This window comes from Typopeltis vanoorti, chromosome 4 (assembly GCF_054136105.1).
Source record: "Typopeltis vanoorti isolate ZY-2024b chromosome 4, IOZ_Tvanoo_1.0, whole genome shotgun sequence".
NCBI lineage: Eukaryota > Metazoa > Arthropoda > Arachnida > Uropygi > Thelyphonidae > Typopeltis > Typopeltis vanoorti.
Genome location: NC_143552.1, coordinates 90,070,665 through 90,088,626, shown reverse-complemented (window position 1 = coordinate 90,088,626; position 17,962 = coordinate 90,070,665). Strand labels below are relative to the sequence as shown.

The 17,962-nt window shown below is 33.7% G+C and overlaps 1 protein-coding gene across 1 annotated transcript in view; it reads right to left on the bottom strand.

Moving 5' to 3' along the window:
• Positions 1-15,337: 15,337 nt before the first annotated feature.
• The window catches only part of LOC150107488 (uncharacterized), a 54,906-nt gene continuing 52,281 nt past the window's right edge, over positions 15,338-17,962 (bottom strand). The window contains exon 5 of the mRNA XM_090391907.1: positions 15,338-15,560. Within this exon, the coding sequence (XP_090248033.1) occupies positions 15,547-15,560 (14 nt within the window). The 3' untranslated portion in view covers positions 15,338-15,546. The remainder of the gene's footprint in view (positions 15,561-17,962) is intronic.

Sequence of the window (17,962 nt, the reverse complement as noted above, 5' to 3'; positions counted from 1 at the left end):
GGCAGAAATTGCTTCACAGGCAGCGCACAGGAGTGTTAGAAACCAATTATTATTGTGGAACAGTTCTTTACTGACACATCACAAGCGAGAGTGCAAATGTTGCATCACTCCTAAATAATACCGACCTTTTACTGTGATGCCCTCATGAACAAATTTGCAGTGGATAATTCCAGCAGCACCAGAAAAAAACAATGCCCATTGTCTTGACATGATTTTTGCAACCTGACTTTCGTCTGCTCCGGAGAAGATTCTCCATACCATTCCATGCTCTGTCGTTTCATATACAGATCAAACTGAAAACACCAACTTTCATCACTGGTGACATTTCTTTGCAACACATCACAATCTTGATCAACTGCATGGATAAAATTTTGATAACATCCAACCCAGTGCTCTCTCTCTCTCTGTGTATCACAAACCTTGAACACATCTTCCTCTTGCGAACATCTCTAAGATTAATCTAGCTTTTTTTTTTTTTTTTTCACACCTATCATGAAAACCAGCCAAACACTTGTGCAAAACTCAGAAAGTCATGGCCATAAACTTTTTTAGGTCTTGGTATACACTTCTGTAGCAGTTTTTCCTAATTTACAATAAAATTTTATCATAGCTACTTTCTCCATGATGGAACTTCATACAATCTTACTTCAACAGTTGCCACACGAAAACTGCTACGTTACCGACTCGAAAGTTGCACCTGCAATTGCAACATATTTTAGCAATCAAAACTATAAACACATTTGTTACTTTTATTCAAAGGGCTGTCCTGTAAGAAATCAATCTCGTTACTTACGGGCACAGTGTATAATCCTTTCTTCACAGAGGTTTGCATATGACTAGCCACAACCCAGGCAATCGCTTCATGATCACTGTCACCACCACTGAAAGAAAGTGCAAAACCCCACTCACAATTGCATCCTCTGATGAAATGATCAGATCTAAAACTTGATCCTCACGTGTCCTCCTTTACATGTTGCTATAGGCCAGCGAATGCTTCACATTCTCTGGCCTATTGCAACATTTAACTAAATATGTCTTCCTGTCAATCTTCACCTCAAAACACATTGCCACTATTTCCCTCTTTCATGTCTACCTTATATGGACATAATTCCCCTGGCAAATAAACTCAATCAGTGAAACCATTTCATCTCCCTTATTTCTGAAAGTCCTGGCATTTGTAAATAAACACAGCAGTTCACTTTTAGGTCTATAACCAGTCCTACCCAAGCCACTTGTTGGTTGTGATTTCCCCACCACACCAACCTTTTACCAATCTCCTTTATCACCGCTTACCACATATATTCACTCAGTCTCAGCTTCCCCAACCATGTCCCAATCTATTCCATTTCTATGCTAATCATCCCCATACATAGGATTCACTACTACTACTACTTCCAACATCCATTCTTCCTATGCCATGCCTCACTGTCCAGCTGGGCTCCCCCACATTTCTCTGTTCCTCTTGCATTCATGTTCTCTCCTCATCTCTCATGCTATTACTGTTTCCCATTGTGAAGTTTCTGTCTCTTGAAGGACACAAATTCCTCTGCTATCATTAATATCCCCCCCACTAATGAAAAAACCTGAAACAATTAAAAAATTAAAAATGTATTTAAAAAAATACATTTTTAATTTCTTCTTAAAATTAAAAACAAAATAACAATGAAACACAAATATCCATTGTATTTAAAAAAACTGAACATTATAATAAAAAATTTCAATGAGAAAAATGTTAATTCAGTGTGTAATTTTTTTTTTATTTATTTTTTATTATGGGTGCAAGGACTACAGCTAGGAAAGCAAATTCATAAAATTATAGTGGAGAATCACTGATGTTTGCTTTTAATAAGAATTGTTCAGATTTTCTGAATCCCCCCGCCCCCCCAAAAAAAGCATGTCTATATTTACTCTCAAATACACCACAAAGTTTTTTTTCCATCTCTCTCTTTTCCTCTCTTGTTCTACTATCAAATATGTGCTTCAGTTTTTCATATGAGATGAAAAATTGAAGATTTGTTCTTTCTTTAAGAAACTGCAAACAAAATCAACTAATACATAAACATGCAAGAAGTGCATTAAAATTTAGTGAGCTTGGAAAAAAAAAAGAAATAAATGCATTCAAGTATACATTCTATTTAATATTTATTCTATGACATTATTCACTATTCTATTCTCTATGAAATCAGTGCTTTACTCTCAAGTACATACTTGTTACTAACAGGTGGTACTGAATGTCACTCCGTGAACTGGAAAATCAGCCAAGTTGATTTGACTTTTTTTTTTTTTTTTGTATATAACTCGCTCACAAAAAAGGATGTGAATGTGTAAATACGTTAGTGCTTAGTACCATAGGTGAGATAACACTTTATTTTTATTTATTTTTTACATAACTTGGAAAGCCTACTCTAAAGACCAAACATAGAACTTTCTTTTCAATGTACTTCTGGCTTTTAATAAGCAGGACAGTGGTCTCACACTGGCAGTGATGAAATTCATTTCCCATTCAAAGATTCACAAGCATCCATACTCATGGCAGGATTTGAACCTAAAGCCTGTTGGTTGGAGAGTAGGTACACTAACCAATTGGCCGCAGTATCACGTGTTGCTGTAAGATCACTTGTTGAAAATGATTAAACTTGTGTACATATATATTTTTTTTTTATATGTTTCCTTAGTGTTTTTCCTGCACCTATAAAAACAGGTTAGGTTCACACCATGGTTCATATGTTGATTCTCTAGCATCATGTCCTTTAAAGAAATTGACAACGTCGACTAGATAATTTTTACTACCAGTGTATCAATCCCTGATTAAATTCGACAATATAGGAATAATAATGAAACATTTTTAATTATTATCTAGTCCAATGGTTCTTAACCTTTTCAAAGTCACGGAATACTTTTGATTATAAGAAAAATTTGGTGAACACAAAAAGCATTAGGGTCATAAAACAAACAAAAATATGCATGGACTTGCCTTTTATAAAAATGGAACTTATTTAATGAAATATTTGAGCTTGTCGGCTTTTGCAGATTTCAGCAATATCAGGTCTCGTATGTGATATAGCTACCCTCACCTCTTTGTCTATATTAGTAAGTCTTTCGTCTTTTTTAGTTTTTATATGGGTTAATATTGGGAAACTGAGCTCACACCAATATGACGTTAAAAACGGTAACAAAATTTTCAGTGCCCTTGTGGAGAGAGCTGGTTATTTGGCTTGGACAAAAATCCAAAATTCCTCAAGAGAATTTCATTTTTAGAGTACAATCTGTTAACAGGGTAACTAATTGTTCCTCTTTTTGTAACAAAAATTCACAACTCGATGTATATTATTAAATGTGTCAAATGGATTTCGTATCCAGTCATAATTGTGTGTATTTAAGGAAGGAAATTAACTTGAAATCTTTTCTTCCAATATTGTTAATTGTTCTGTTATAAAGGAAATAATTCCCTCGACATTTTTATTCAGCGTAGCCAATTACACTCAGAACTGTGTCATGTTACATCTTTCACCAGCAGAACACATAACCAGTTTGCAGAACACCGGTTAAGAACCACTAATCTAGTCTATGTTGTCAATTTCCTTAAACAACATAATACTAATATCATGAGTATTCAGCGTAGTACTTCTGGTTCCTTTTTTATATGTTTATATACTTAAACAATCTTAGTTTCCCCAAACTTTTGTCTTGTCAGATATAATCTCCTTCTAGGAGGTTGACTACCATGAGCTTCCACCATTTACAGTTTTGTGCTCCTCTTTTACATTCTTCATAAGACAAAAAGGTCCAGTCCTTAATATTTCCCATGCAATCTGTTCTTTGTCTCCCTCTACTTCTTTGTTCGTATCATTCTTTCTAGAAGTGTTTTTTATAGGGATTCATGCTTATGTGACCAAGGTAGGTGGTTTTCCTTTTCTTAATGGTTTTCAACAAAGCCCTATCTTCTCCAATCATCTCTAAATTAGTTTTTTTTGGCAAATAACTATGGGACTAAGGATTCTCCTGAGGATTCACATTTCAAAGGCTTTTAGTTTATTTTCAAATATTTTGATATTGTCCAGGTTTTTGCTCCAAGTGTTGACCATATGTAGCAATTCTTGTTTTTGTGTGAATTTCCCTTTAGGTGAGAATATTTTTCATGCTAATGAAAGTTGATCTAGCAATTTCTATCCTTCTTAATATTTCCTTATCACACTTTCCATTCTCTGTAATTAGTTGACCCAAATATATATATAACTCTACTTGATTTAAGGTATTTTCCTCTGATCTTAATATTTGTGTTGGGTATTTTCCTTTTTCACTTGTTACCAGATGGTTTTGGTTTTTTATAAGTTGAAATTAAGTCCATATTTTTCACTTAGTTTCAGCATCTCTTGTAGTAAGTTTTGACGATCTTTTTTATTTTCAGCCAGCAGTACTGTATCATCTGTATATCTTAAGTTGTTTATATTTTGGCCTCCTTTAAATTCTTCTAATTGCTGGAAGATATTTTCAGTATAGAGATTAAACAATATAGGAGAAAGAACACAGGCTTGTCTGACACCCTTCTTTACTGGGAATCCCTCCGAGGTTTCTCCTGATATTTTTATTGAGACAGTTTGCTCCCAATATAGTTTATAAGTAATCTGGTATCTTTACCATCTATTCCTAATTTTTTTTATGCATTCTGTTAGTTGTTCATGTTGTATATTGTCAAAGGCCTTTGTGTAGTCAATAAAACAAAAACTTTTGCTGGCTACATATCTTTCGATATGTAGCCAGCAAAAGAAAGAATGATTATGGAAGGATGACAATGATTGGAGGAAATGGTATAAAGACAGCTGTTGCAGAATGTGTGGTGGAGATACTTAATGAGCAGTTCATAAAGATCTTTCAATCTTGTGAATGTGACTTCATGAAGAGATTAAGGGCAGTTGATGATGGGGAGGAGAGACTGACTGTAAGTGAGCAAGAGGTGTTTGGGGAGTTGAGTAAACTAGATGTAAATAAGGCGGTGGGACTTGATAATATATCACCGCGTATTCTGAAGGAATGTGCCAGAGTTGACACCTGCCTTGACATATTTTTTTAATACGAGTCTTGCACTTGGTAAAGTTCCTAAAGAGTGGAAGGAGGGCAAGATTGTGCCACTTCATAAAGGAGGTGATCGAACTCAAGCATCAAACTATAGGCCTATCTGTGTGTGTCAGGTGTTGTGGTTAAGTTGTTGGAGAAGCTTGTGAGAACTAGGATCCAGAGTTGGGTTGACAACAATGGTATAATCTTTGATGGACAGCATGGATTTGCTAAAGGGAGGTCATGTTTTAGTAATCTACTTACTTATTACAATAAAGTGACTGCTTCCTTGGACAGAGGAGAAGGATACACAGTAATATACTTGGATTTCACAAAAGCTTTTGATAGAGTACCTCATGATAAGTTGACAGTCAAACTAGAGCAGATGGGGTTGGATATTAGATTAGTGCATTGGATTGGAGACTGGCTATCTGATAGGTATCAACAAGTTGTGTATGGGAGTGCAATATCCAGGAAAAGAAAGTCACTAGTGGAGTGCCTCAGGGGTCTGTTTTAGGGCCATTACTATTTAACTTGTATATTAATGATATTGGCGAAGATTTGGATGGAGATATTCAGTTGTTTGCAGATGATGCAAAGTTGGGACAAACCATAAAGAGTAGTGAAGATGTTGTGGCTTTGCAAGAAGACTTGAATAAATTGAGTGATTGGGCAAGCAAATGGGGATGTGAGTTCAATGTTGCAAAATGTAAGGTTTTAAAATTTGGAAAACAAAGATGGGATGCAGAATTTATGCTTGGTGAGAATATATTGTTGGAAGTAGAGGAAATAAGAGATCTGGGGGTGATAGTGGATAAGGATCTAAAATTTAGGGGACACATTGCCAAAATTGTGAAGACAACACAAAGACTTCTGGGAATGATACGGAGGACACTGACGTGTAGAAGTAGGGAGAGTCTTGTTCCATTGTATAAGGCTTGATTAGGCAACACATGGACTATTGTGCCCAGATTTGGTCACCTGGTTTTCAGAAGGATGAAGAGATGTTGGAAAGGGTCCAAAGGCGACTGACTAAGGTAGTTTCTGACCTCTGGAAAGTCGAGTATGAGGAAAGATTGAAAAGATGTAATTTGCAGAGTCTAGTGGAGAGAAGGAAGAGGGGAGATATGATAGCGACCTACAAGTTGGTAAGGGGTTGTTATAGGATCAATGGTGGAGAAGTTCTACAGAGAATAGTGGGAGATCAGGGGAGAACCAGAGGTCATCCCTGGAAACTGTATAAAGAGGGTGTGAGTAGGGGAGTGAGAGGCAGATTTTTTTCGTGCAGAGTTGTGAGTGATTGGAATGCCTTGCCTGAGAGTGTGGTGTCTGCAAGGAGTTTGAATGTGTTTAAGACACGGTATGATGAGATGTGTGTGAGATAAAAGGACCTCCTAGATGAGTCTTTCACTCCATGAGGTCTTGTTTAATAATAATAATAATAAAACATAAGTAAACTTCTTTCTGCTTTGCCAGATATCTTTCTATAATAGTTCTAATGTTGAAGAGTCCTTCTCTAGTTCCTTTATTTTCCTGAAAACCAAATTGTGTTTCGTTAATTTCCAATTTAATTTTGTTTATTTCTTTCTAGGATGATATATAACATAACTTTTGCTATCTGACTGATTGCTCTGTACTCTTCACATTTGATTGTCTTTGAATTTTTTTTTTTTTTAGGTATTGGTGGGAATGTTGAAGCGCTTAAAATCTTTTGGCAAGTGTTCAATTTCATATATTTTGTTATGTCAGTCAGTGATCTTAATACCTTTAATATCTCATATATTACTTTCAGTTATCTTTATCACTTAAATAAGCCAAGAGAATTGTAATATAAAAGAAATATTTTAATTAAAATAACTATACAAATATATTTATAAAATTCATTTTAAAAGAAATTCATAAGCAATACTCTCCCTCTCATATACACACATACTTTATTTCAGGAATAAAAAAAAATTCTCTAACAAAAGTGAAAAAAATTTTTTTTGCAAATCCTTTCTAATTTTGGCCTTCCAATATAATCACGTCTCAAATAAGTCATCTCACTTCAAAGTGAACATTCTTTCCAAATAAAGAATCTTATTCTACCTCAGTGTAAACAATTATCAGAAAAATTTCTCTGCTTCAGAATGTTATTCAAGAAGAGAAAATACTTTGAGTAAACTATTGGCTTTAGAGTTCTCTAAACAATCCTTCATCACATGAATTCAGTTCCTTTCTTTTTCTGAATAATAGTTTTCTTGTCTTCGGTATTCTATAATACACACTATAATGAAGAACACTGTTTAGAAGAAAAATAACTTTCTGCTTGATACAAAATGTTCTTGCGTGCAGTTGACAGAAACAAATGAAAGGTTAAAAAACAAGCACTAGACCAAACCTAGTACTGGAGTTTACTCTTTCCAAACTCAAACTACTGTTTATTTTTTTTAGAAAAAAGAACAACATAAGAGGCTTTCTTCTAGATTTACCTTCTGGTCATCATGCATGATTTGAAAGAATAAACATTTTCAGATAAATCTATAGGTCTCAGAATACATTCCTATACTCTAAAGAACTCATATTTTTTTTCTCATTCCAATTTCACACACCAATGTAAACAGGTTTTACTTAACCTCGTTGATGCTTCAAATGCTTGTGCATGTATGCATTAGCTTCAAACTGCTGGTATAACTCAATAGCACTCTCCTCGTAGTAGGACAAAACAACATAAAATAAACTTTCAGATAAGAATGACCATTTTATTACACAGTTTCATGCTATTAAAGTAAAATAATGTTAAAACGAAATAAGATATTTTAGGTTAATGAATATCAAGAACTAAGTGCAGTTCTTAATTAAACTACGAAAATTGTCAAACTCCACGCGTTATCACCATTATGAAACGTTGCCAAAGTTTGGCGATAGTTTATAACAAACTAAATTCAAACTATTTTTAATAACAACATTTTATAAAATGAATTACATAATTTTTTATATTCTTTGTAGATACAAAGACAAGTGAATTTGATTATAATGCTAATGTAACTTCGGTGACAGTATTCAAAGAAACTATTACATTACCGCAAATGGAGGATGAAATGTGCATTTAATTATCCTAATTTCTTTCTAATTAAAAAAAAATTAATTAGATTAAGATTACTTAATAAAAAGTTATCTATTGTAATGAGAAATACATTGCATTTATTTTGGTATAACAATATAAACATGAAAACTGGCTAGTTCTGCTATGGTTTCTTCTGGTAAGGATGAGCAAAAATACAATAAAAAGGCTAACATGGACTAAAACATCACTAAAATGAAGACCATAAGCATCAAAAGTTACCTAATTTATATATAGAAAAAATAAATAAAATAAAATGTGGCATATCTGAATGAAAGTCATCAGATACTACAACACAATGGTATCATGGTATCCCCTGCACTTCTATGTGTATTGAGAATAGCTGACTGCTACAAGGTAACAGAAATCAGATTAACAAAGCAACAATACAAAATCTCAGTGACACTTCTGAAGGACTATAGTGAAATATTCATGATTTCCAATGAGAAATGCGCAGTCTTTTCTGTGATGGGAAATTTAACACGAATTTTTTTTTTTTATTATTATTTTGTTGGGTATGCGTGTGTAAATATATTCATTACTAAATATGAAGTGATTTGTGAAAGAAAAGCGCAAGAAAATCTGTAGGACGTGCTTCGAGAGCTAGTGCCAATCATGTGGGAATGGCAAAATGCATGATAGCAGAGCAGAAAATGTTGAAAAAAAAAATCAGAGTTCGTGAGATTGTTGATAAACGTGTGATGGTAGGTCAGGAAAAATGATGGGGATGTCATGAAAGAAATAGCACAGTTATGTGAAATTCTTTACAACCAAAGCATGAATGAGTTCAAATAATTGCAGTAACATCAAGTGGTTAGTACAGCTGAGAAGAGGTGCAAGGTAAGAAAAATAAATGCATGAATAAGTAACAAAAAGAAGAATAAGGAAAGGTTTTTTTATGGTGATTCTATGTGCAGAAGAGTATTAACAGAAATGTGATCACTATATCTTGTTTCCCTGGTGTGAAATTTAATGATATTAGTGAGACTGTTAGGATGCTAAAATGTAAAATGAAAAAGTTGACTGTTCTGGCAGTTACTAATGATTTAAAAGATGAATCATTACTCTTGCAATTTTTACTCTCTCACTTCCAACAGTGAGAGAGTAAAGATTGCAAGTCTGCTGTAATGATAGACATGAGACAAGAGGGAAGGCCATGATTGCAAATGAGTCAATATGTTGGTTGTACAAAGCAGAGTTCAGTTTGTAAACTTTCGACTGAAATTGATAGAAGGATTTTATGAAAAACTGGTGGACTATACTTAAATTGATTTGGAGATGAGTGTTTCAAGAAAACATTATTCATTGAGAGTGTGGAACAACAAAGTCAGGAAAACTACAGCTATTGGAGGGGGGTGGGGATGAAATTACAGGTGTGCAGACATCCATGAGGCAATTGAGTGCGAGATAAGAAAAAAAAAAAATCTTGTGCAAAATCTAGCCTCTCAGGTAATGAAAGATTATTGGGAAAGTCAATAGAAAATGCAAAGTTAGTTGTGAACCCAAGAGGATAATGCAGTTTATGTACACTAATACCAGAAGCATCAGGAATAAGAGGGAGGAGTTTTAGTCACTAGTTAGTACAACCTATCTAAAAATTACAGGCATTAATGAGACTTGGTAGACAGCAGATAATGTAATTACAAAGACAGAATGTGACTGGTATAGTATTTTCAAGGAGAGTAGGAAAAATAGATTAAGAGACAGATATGATAACAAATGAACTGCAATAAAAAAAAAAAAAAACAAAAAAAACAGTACAGCTCCATGAAGACAGATGTGGAAAGCAGTGTATTTCAAGCAATCTGGTGTAAGAAAGCAACAGGACAAAATATAGGCTATGACATGCTAAAGATGTGGATGACAAGCATAGGCAAATTAATAATGAATGTAGGACAAGTAATATATCCCAGGAGTGGTGGTAAATGTTATTGAAAAAGATGGTCAAAGACAAAATTCAGGAATTGATGGATAAGAATATCATACTTTGTGGGGAGAGCATGGATTGTAAAGGATGGATGATGCTTTAGCAATTTATTCACTTTTTATGATAGTGACAGTTAAGTTTGATAAAGGGAATGGCTACATGATGATACTTTGCTGAATTCTGCAAAGGCATCTGACAGATACATGTTATACAAATGATATGGATATGGGGACTGATGGACAGGGTATCAAAGAGTAATATACTGAGGAGCAGAATCTAGAAGAATGTAGATGACCAGAAGCACTTAATTTGAGCATCACTGATAAAAGAAATGATTTGAAGGGAAATATTGAATATTGTTTGCTGATGATTGATACAAAATTACGCAGTAACATTTAAGGAAATGTAGAGAACCTACAGAATGATTTATATATTCTGACAGCATGAGCAAAAGAATGGATATCAATGTGGAAAGGTTTAGGGTTATGCATTTTGGGACAAAAAGATTACAAGCTTTATATTGTTGATGGAACCATATTCCAGGAAATTGAAGCTAGGGATTTTTTTTTTGGGGGGGGTGTCAATAGTGGATAAGGAATTGAAGTTCAGAGAGCATACTGCAAAAGTAACTTTCAGAAGTATTTGGTTATTGAAGAATATATTGAGAAGCAGAGATTATTATCCCTCTTTATAAGGCCACACCTGGATTGTGACACAGTCTGGTCATTTGATTTCTTGGTAATAAGGAAGTGAGGAGGATCCTGAGGCAAGTGACCAAGATGGTGGGTGGGTGGTCTGTGGTTGATAAAGTGTAAAAGATGGGATATGATAGAAATATGTTACTAAAAGGGTTTTAATACCGAAGAAATTTTTTAGTACTTCGATGGAGAAGGCAGATAAGTAGCGCCTCAGAAGATTTTTTTTGGTTGTAGAGTAGCCCAGTTCAATAAAAGAAAGCCCACTTTGTTGGACTTTTTTGGTGAATGCATTTGAGGAGATATGATAAGTAATAAGTATTTTGTGGATAGTCTGAGTCTCCTATGATGGGTCTTTGGAATCACAGGAGATTCCCATGCAACAATAATAATTAAAAAAATGGTTTTGATCTCATGATTAAATCAAACCTAGTTGATTTATGAAACTAATTTATGTTATCTTCCTCTTATTGAAGTGTGGAATTAATATGCATTTATACCATTTTCTTGAATTTATTTAGCTTATCTGCATTAACTATTCGATCAGTACCAAAGACCACAGTATTGCTCCTAGTCTAAAATTCATTATAGCAAACTATTCAATCATTCCTTTGGTCCCTATATGTTTGTTATAATATTAATGAAGTGCAAACATTTAAAACTAAGCAAAAGCAATCGGTGCATCTGATTCAATTTTCGTGGTAATGTGAATCACTTAAAATAAACAAGGTTATATCTAAACACAATAAGAGCCCAAGGTAAAAAAAAGCAAAATACAGTAAAACACCAATTATCCATGGTAACTGAGGGATGCTAAAGCTTGGATAACTGAAAAATATGGTTAATCCAAATTATGTTTTACTGGATTAAATACATAAAAAAAAAAAAATATAAAAACATATGATAAACACTTGCATAGTATGTAAATACAAAACAGAACATTTTTAAACTTCTTTAGATAGAAAGCATATGATTTTTGTTTGTTTTCTTTGTAGTATTATTTTTCGTTTTATTTTTCTTATATGTCCATGAATTATGTAATGTTATTTAAAATACGTGGTAATAACTTCTGTTATTTTATGAATCTACTTGCATAGAGAATATTTTAAAAAAAAAATGTACTACAGAAGACCACAATTAATCTGATCCCATGGATAATTTGTGTTTTACTGTGTGTGTTATATATATGCTACAAATCTAATATTTTCACATCCAGATATAAATAATATAATTTGAAGCAATAGTAAAGTCATACATGAAGTTCAAGTCTGTACTAATCTATAAAGATTTCTTTTTAAAAGCAAAGTTTCATTATGAAGCAAGCTGTTTTCTACTCTTGCAGCAACCACTTTCAAACTATCACATAGCACTGATAATACTTAGAACACAGTGGCATTGTAAAAGAACGCTAATTATCTGTTGCAGATCCAAGAAGAATAACTGTTTTTCTTATATCAACTTTACTCCTTATTGAAGTTTTATAAAGAATCAGATCAGATCAGATTTCTTAACACATCATACTGCTCTCCAATCAACAAGCTATGGGCTTGAACTGTACTTGGACATTGAATGTTTTTCTGAATGTCTTAGGTGGTAGATGAATTTCATCACCCAGTGAGATCATCACCCTGCTTATGAGAGAATTGAAAAAACTCCCATGCTTAGAATCAAGAGCAGGATTCCTGAATTATCTAACCCTTAGCCCACACAAGATCTAATATTAATACCATGAGTTAACAGCCATTCTACACACTTTGATAAAGGCTGGTTTTTTTTTTAAGTTGATCTCACCCAAGAGAGAAGAATCATGACACATAAACAAAGCAGGATTACATCAACAGAATGCATAACATTAATTCTCTCTCTCTTTTTTTTTTTTTTACAAAATACTTTGTCATAATATGCAATTGATAGAAGGAGTAGAGTAGATGTAGCTTTGCAAGATGATCTGAATAAACTGAGTGAATGGACAAATGAGAGGGGGTTAACACTTCAATGCGAAAAAGTAAGTTTTTAAATTTCAGGAAGCACAGATGGAATGTAGATGAGGCGATCTGGTGGTGATGGTGGGCAAGGGACTGAAGTCTGAAGAGACATTTCTAAAATTGTAAGGACAGCATAGTGGATTATGACATTGATGTGGAAGACATATGTAGAAAGAAGGATGTTCTCATTCCATTTATTTGTTCCATTACCAGGCCATACATGAACTATTGTGCACAGATTTGTTCACCTGGTTTTCAAACGGATGAAGAGATATTGGAAAGGTTCCAGAGACAATAGACTGAAGTGGTTCTTGGTCTCTAGAATGTTGAATATGATGTTAGATTCAAAGAATGCAATTTGCAGTCTGATCGATAAAAGGAAAGGGGGAGAGGAGATATGATTGAGACATAAGCTGATAACAGGCTATTATCAGGTCAATGTGGATGAGGTTTTTCATAGAATGGGAAAGGATAAGAGTCCTAGAAGTTGTAAGGAAGGTGTATGAGGCTTTTTTTTTTTTTTGCATAGTGGTTGGTGGATGGTTGGGATGCATTGCCCCGGGGTGGGTCTGAATGCATTTAAGCCTCAGTATGATGAACAGTGAACAACAGTAAGACCTTCCATGACGAATCTTTGGATGTCATGGAGGTTTGATGATAATAGTAAATCACAGACTCCTGAAGACCAGCAAATTCTTTTCCTGCACAATAAAATTCATTTTTACATTCCTTATTTAGTTTTGCTATGAAATAAAAGTACAAGCCTAATATCACAGTTATTATTTACCCCATTGGTTGGTATGCCAGAATACTTGCTCTAAATACTGCAGTCACTTGCTTTTTTCAATCTGACACACTGTTCAAATACACTGCAGATCATAAAAAATCTCAGAAAAAAAAAAAAAGTTTACACATCAAGATATTTAATAGTAACATAAATGATGTGCATCGCCACTTACTCATCCAAACTATGCTTGTTATTCCTAATAGAACCTCAACTGGCAACCACAAACCATCCACCTCAATTCCAAACTGTACTTTATGCAATTCCTTTCATCACAAGGGTAGCACCTACACATTTCTATGTGTATTTTTGTTTTATATCATATCAAAACTAGTGCTACTGTAAAACTTAATTGAAGAAATCAAAGAGGAAAAGAATCAATAGCAGCAAAAGGTTTTCAGTGCTTAAAAAATTTTTTTTTTTTTTGCTAACAGGAATATGAAAAGAAAACTAAAAACATATTTACCTATAAAATGTTATCACAGTTACTTCATAGTGTGATAACATTTTTCTTTCTTAAAGATAGCCGTTGGTGTCTACTTTTGCAGTTTATAGGCAACTTTATTGTTTGCTCATTCCTTATAAATCTTCATGCCCATTTTCCTTTCCACTCCAAGCAAACTTTACTTACCCATCCAAGTAAATCTGTCGTAACCCACTAAGCAAGTAAGGCAATGCTCAGGAGCAGGCGTGGAGGGTGGAAAAACCAAGAGGGGGACAACTGTTCATGACCAATGTGTCAGTAACATAACATATTTCAATATAGTGCCTCTTACTGTTATTTTCAGTAAGACTTCTTACTGTTATCACTATTATGCAAGTGAATTATGAGCAGCAGTTATCTAATCGAGCCAAGAAAAATCTTGAGTTCTGATGTGCTACTAGTAGAAGAAATGATTGTGGAATCTTAGCTAGTTCCAATTTGAGAGGTACTGGTGCAATGCTAACAGAATCCTATAGTCCTGATCTGTAGTCTTATTGTCTATAAGAAGTATTCTGCAAAGGACAGCAACATCGCAACTGACCAAAATGATTTTAATGTTGAGTGAGAGACCTTTAATTTTCTTAATAATTATGTAGGAAAAGGAAAGACCAATTAAATCACTGTGCATTGGTGCCAATTTCACTAAATAATAGGTGGGACTGTTTATATCATCTATAGTATAGCTAAGCACAATTTTTTAATGTAATTTTTACATCCCTCCCACTACTAGGAGGTGGGTCTGTCTTATGTTATTAGTAATCATTGCATGTACACATACACACCTGAAAATGGCAACAACCTGGAGGCCAAAATGTTGGACACAATTTAACAGTAATTTAATCCATATTTTTACAATGAATGCTGTACACCATTCAACATTTTGAAAAGATAACAGGAGATTATCTATACAGAAGTGCTAACCCAACTGTCATACTTCTGTAACTAGTATAATAGGAGGGCTAATGATATTGAGTGCATACGCGAACACACAAACACATACACACAAATTTAGGTTTCACCTGAATGTACCACATAGTATACTTCTTTAAACAGATAGAAATTAAGCTGAGGGATCTCTTAAACTTGTCTTCATTTTGGATTGGGTTATTTAAAATTAGTGCAACTAAAGCCAGATTTTGTTGTCAGTTGTGTAGAAGACAGAAAATTTTTAATCCAAGTTTTAGCATTAAAAAAATGTACATTTTTTTTTATTCCACCAAAATTGTAAAGTATATTGTGTAATAAACGTTAAATTCATTTAATAAGTACTGAGCTTGAATAAATACTGAGTTGAATCCTCAGAGTCAACAAAATGAAACTTTTATTAAACAACTTACATAACTTATTATCACATTGCACTGTTAAATTCTGTTATTAATCATAAAACCTACTACTAAAAATAATAATAATAAATAGCCATCTTGTGCAACTTGTTTCTTGTAATATGGAAGAATTTCAAATATAGTAACTAAGGACTAGAAAGAACACAGAATGTTGGTTGTCATCCTCAGGATTAGTCAAAAAGACCTGTAAGAAAAATGTTTTAATAAATATCTTTAATATTTTTTTTTTATCTGCACTAGCAATGTGCATCAAATAATGCATGCATTACATATAATTACTGCAAGTTATATTACTTTGACTTTACTAAATAATCTGATGTCAGTTTGAGAGTTCAAGATTCAAAAACTCGTGTGTTTTTGGACTTCTGATATGTTAAGATGAAGTACTCAAAATTTCAAATAAAGGACATTGGGATAATTTTTTTTTTTTTTTTTTTTTTTTAATACTATCTCCAATGTTAGGTCCTGCTAACCACTGATATTGAAATAATCTGCTAACCTACTAATAATGAACAGGACAATATTTATATATTTGAATTAGACAAGGTCATGTCATGACCTAATATTTTCTGAAATAGATAAGTCCATTTCTGATTCTCACCATGTAATTTCCTTTCTTAAAAAATGGCTTTTATCATACATTTGGTGAAGTCTCTAAGAATTTCACCACTGATAAAATGTTCAAGATCTTGGTCAGCCAAGTTCACCTCTTCCCACCTTCCCTTTTATGTTTCTACAGTATTCCCATCACATCCTGGTGATCTTTGAAGTTTTAATTTCTTTATACCCAATTTAACCTTAGATAGTATAATTAAATGGATAGCAAATTGGGAAATGGACCTACTAGACACAAGACAATGGTTAAAAGATTATCATAATGCTCTATTTCCCTTGTCATGATCATGGCCCTCCAGTGTGTATCTTCTAATGATTTACTTGTCTCTATTTACATTACTTAAATTTTATATCCCTTCGAATTATTTCGGTTTTGTGACCACATTTTTATTAAAAAAAGACTGTTTTTTAAAACTAAACAAGTACTAAAAAACAAACCCGACAAGTTTCATTAGTCGTCAGACTAACATCTTCAGGGGTAAAGAGAACTAACAGTTTAAAGCACAAACTATAAGAAATTACGAAAAAAAAACAAGTTCATTTGTTGGTATTATGAACATCAAAAAAGTTCGTTAAAAAACTGAATAACAGATCTATACAACCATTAATACATGTTAGCTGGAAACAATGCTATTTGATGATGCGTTCTGTGGTTCACTTTCACTCTGTGCGAAGTCTGAACTGGGTAAATTTTTGATAAACGCTGACCAAACTTGATTTAAAATCAAACCTTGATTTTTGCTGCATTGCATAGGAATTTTGATCATGTTTGCTGCCTCTTTGAATTTTCTTGTGAAACAGTTTTTATCAATGTAGGACATGTTTGTTCTGTCCAAGAGTACATCATGACTAGAAGTTGTGTGAAATGCCAAACCAGATTTATGTTCTCTCTTTTTTTTTTCCGTCCTTTTGATGTTCGCTCATGCGGATTTCTCCCGATCTCCCCGTCTGGCTTACGTGGCAGATGCCACAGGAACAGTGAATATTGTAAACTCCTGGTTTTTTCATTGGATGATGTGGAGGTTTCGGAGGATGAAGAGATTTTGATATCTTTTCAAGTGGTAGAAAAGTCACTTTTATGTTGTACTTGTAGAGAAGTTTGGCTAATTTATCTGTGACATTCTTGATATAAGGAAGGGTGGCTGTGTTCTTGAAGTCTTGTTTATTTAAGTTTCTTGTAGGTGCTGTATTGAGAATTTTCTTAATTTAGTTTTGAAACCATTCAGTTGTAGGATTTGTGTCAAGTATTGTATTTCTTCTTTCTGCTTTTCTTCTGTACTGGGGATGCTGTATGCTTTATCCCTTAAGGATTTTATGAGGCCTATTTTTTTGCTTGGGGTGGTGGTGGTGTGAGGTAGCATGAAGGAATCTTCCTGTTTGTCGGCTTTCTATAAATGGAAAAGGATAATCTGTTTTTCATTTCATTTATTTCTATAAGGATGTCTAGGAAAGGAAGTTTTTTTATTTTCTTCTAGTTCCAGAGTAAATTTTATGTTAGGATGTAAGTTATTAAGATAGTCTTTAAATGCAGTCAGTTCTAGTGCTGTTCCTGGCCAAATGATGAAGATGTCGTCCACATAGCGAAACCAAATTTTTTGTTTGATATGCCAGTTTTGTAGAGCATTATTTTCAAAATTTTCCAAGTAGAGGTTTGCTAGAGCTGGTGAAAGGGGGGGTGAACCCATTGCTAGTACTTTTTGTTCCCAGAGTTTGTCTTGGTAAAGGAAGAATGTTTTTTATGCAATGTTCGTAGAGCTGTACAATGTCTGGTGGGAAGAGATTTTCTAGGATGTTTACTGTTTCATTTTTTGGAATCTTTGTGAAAAGGCTGACCACATCTAAACTTGCTAATATGTCTGAAAGATCGATGTGTATATCTTTTACTTTCTCTATGTTGTCTGTGCTGTTCTTAATGAACGATGGTGTTTTTCCTATATGTGGTAAAATCAAGTTTGTAAGGTGCTTTGCCAG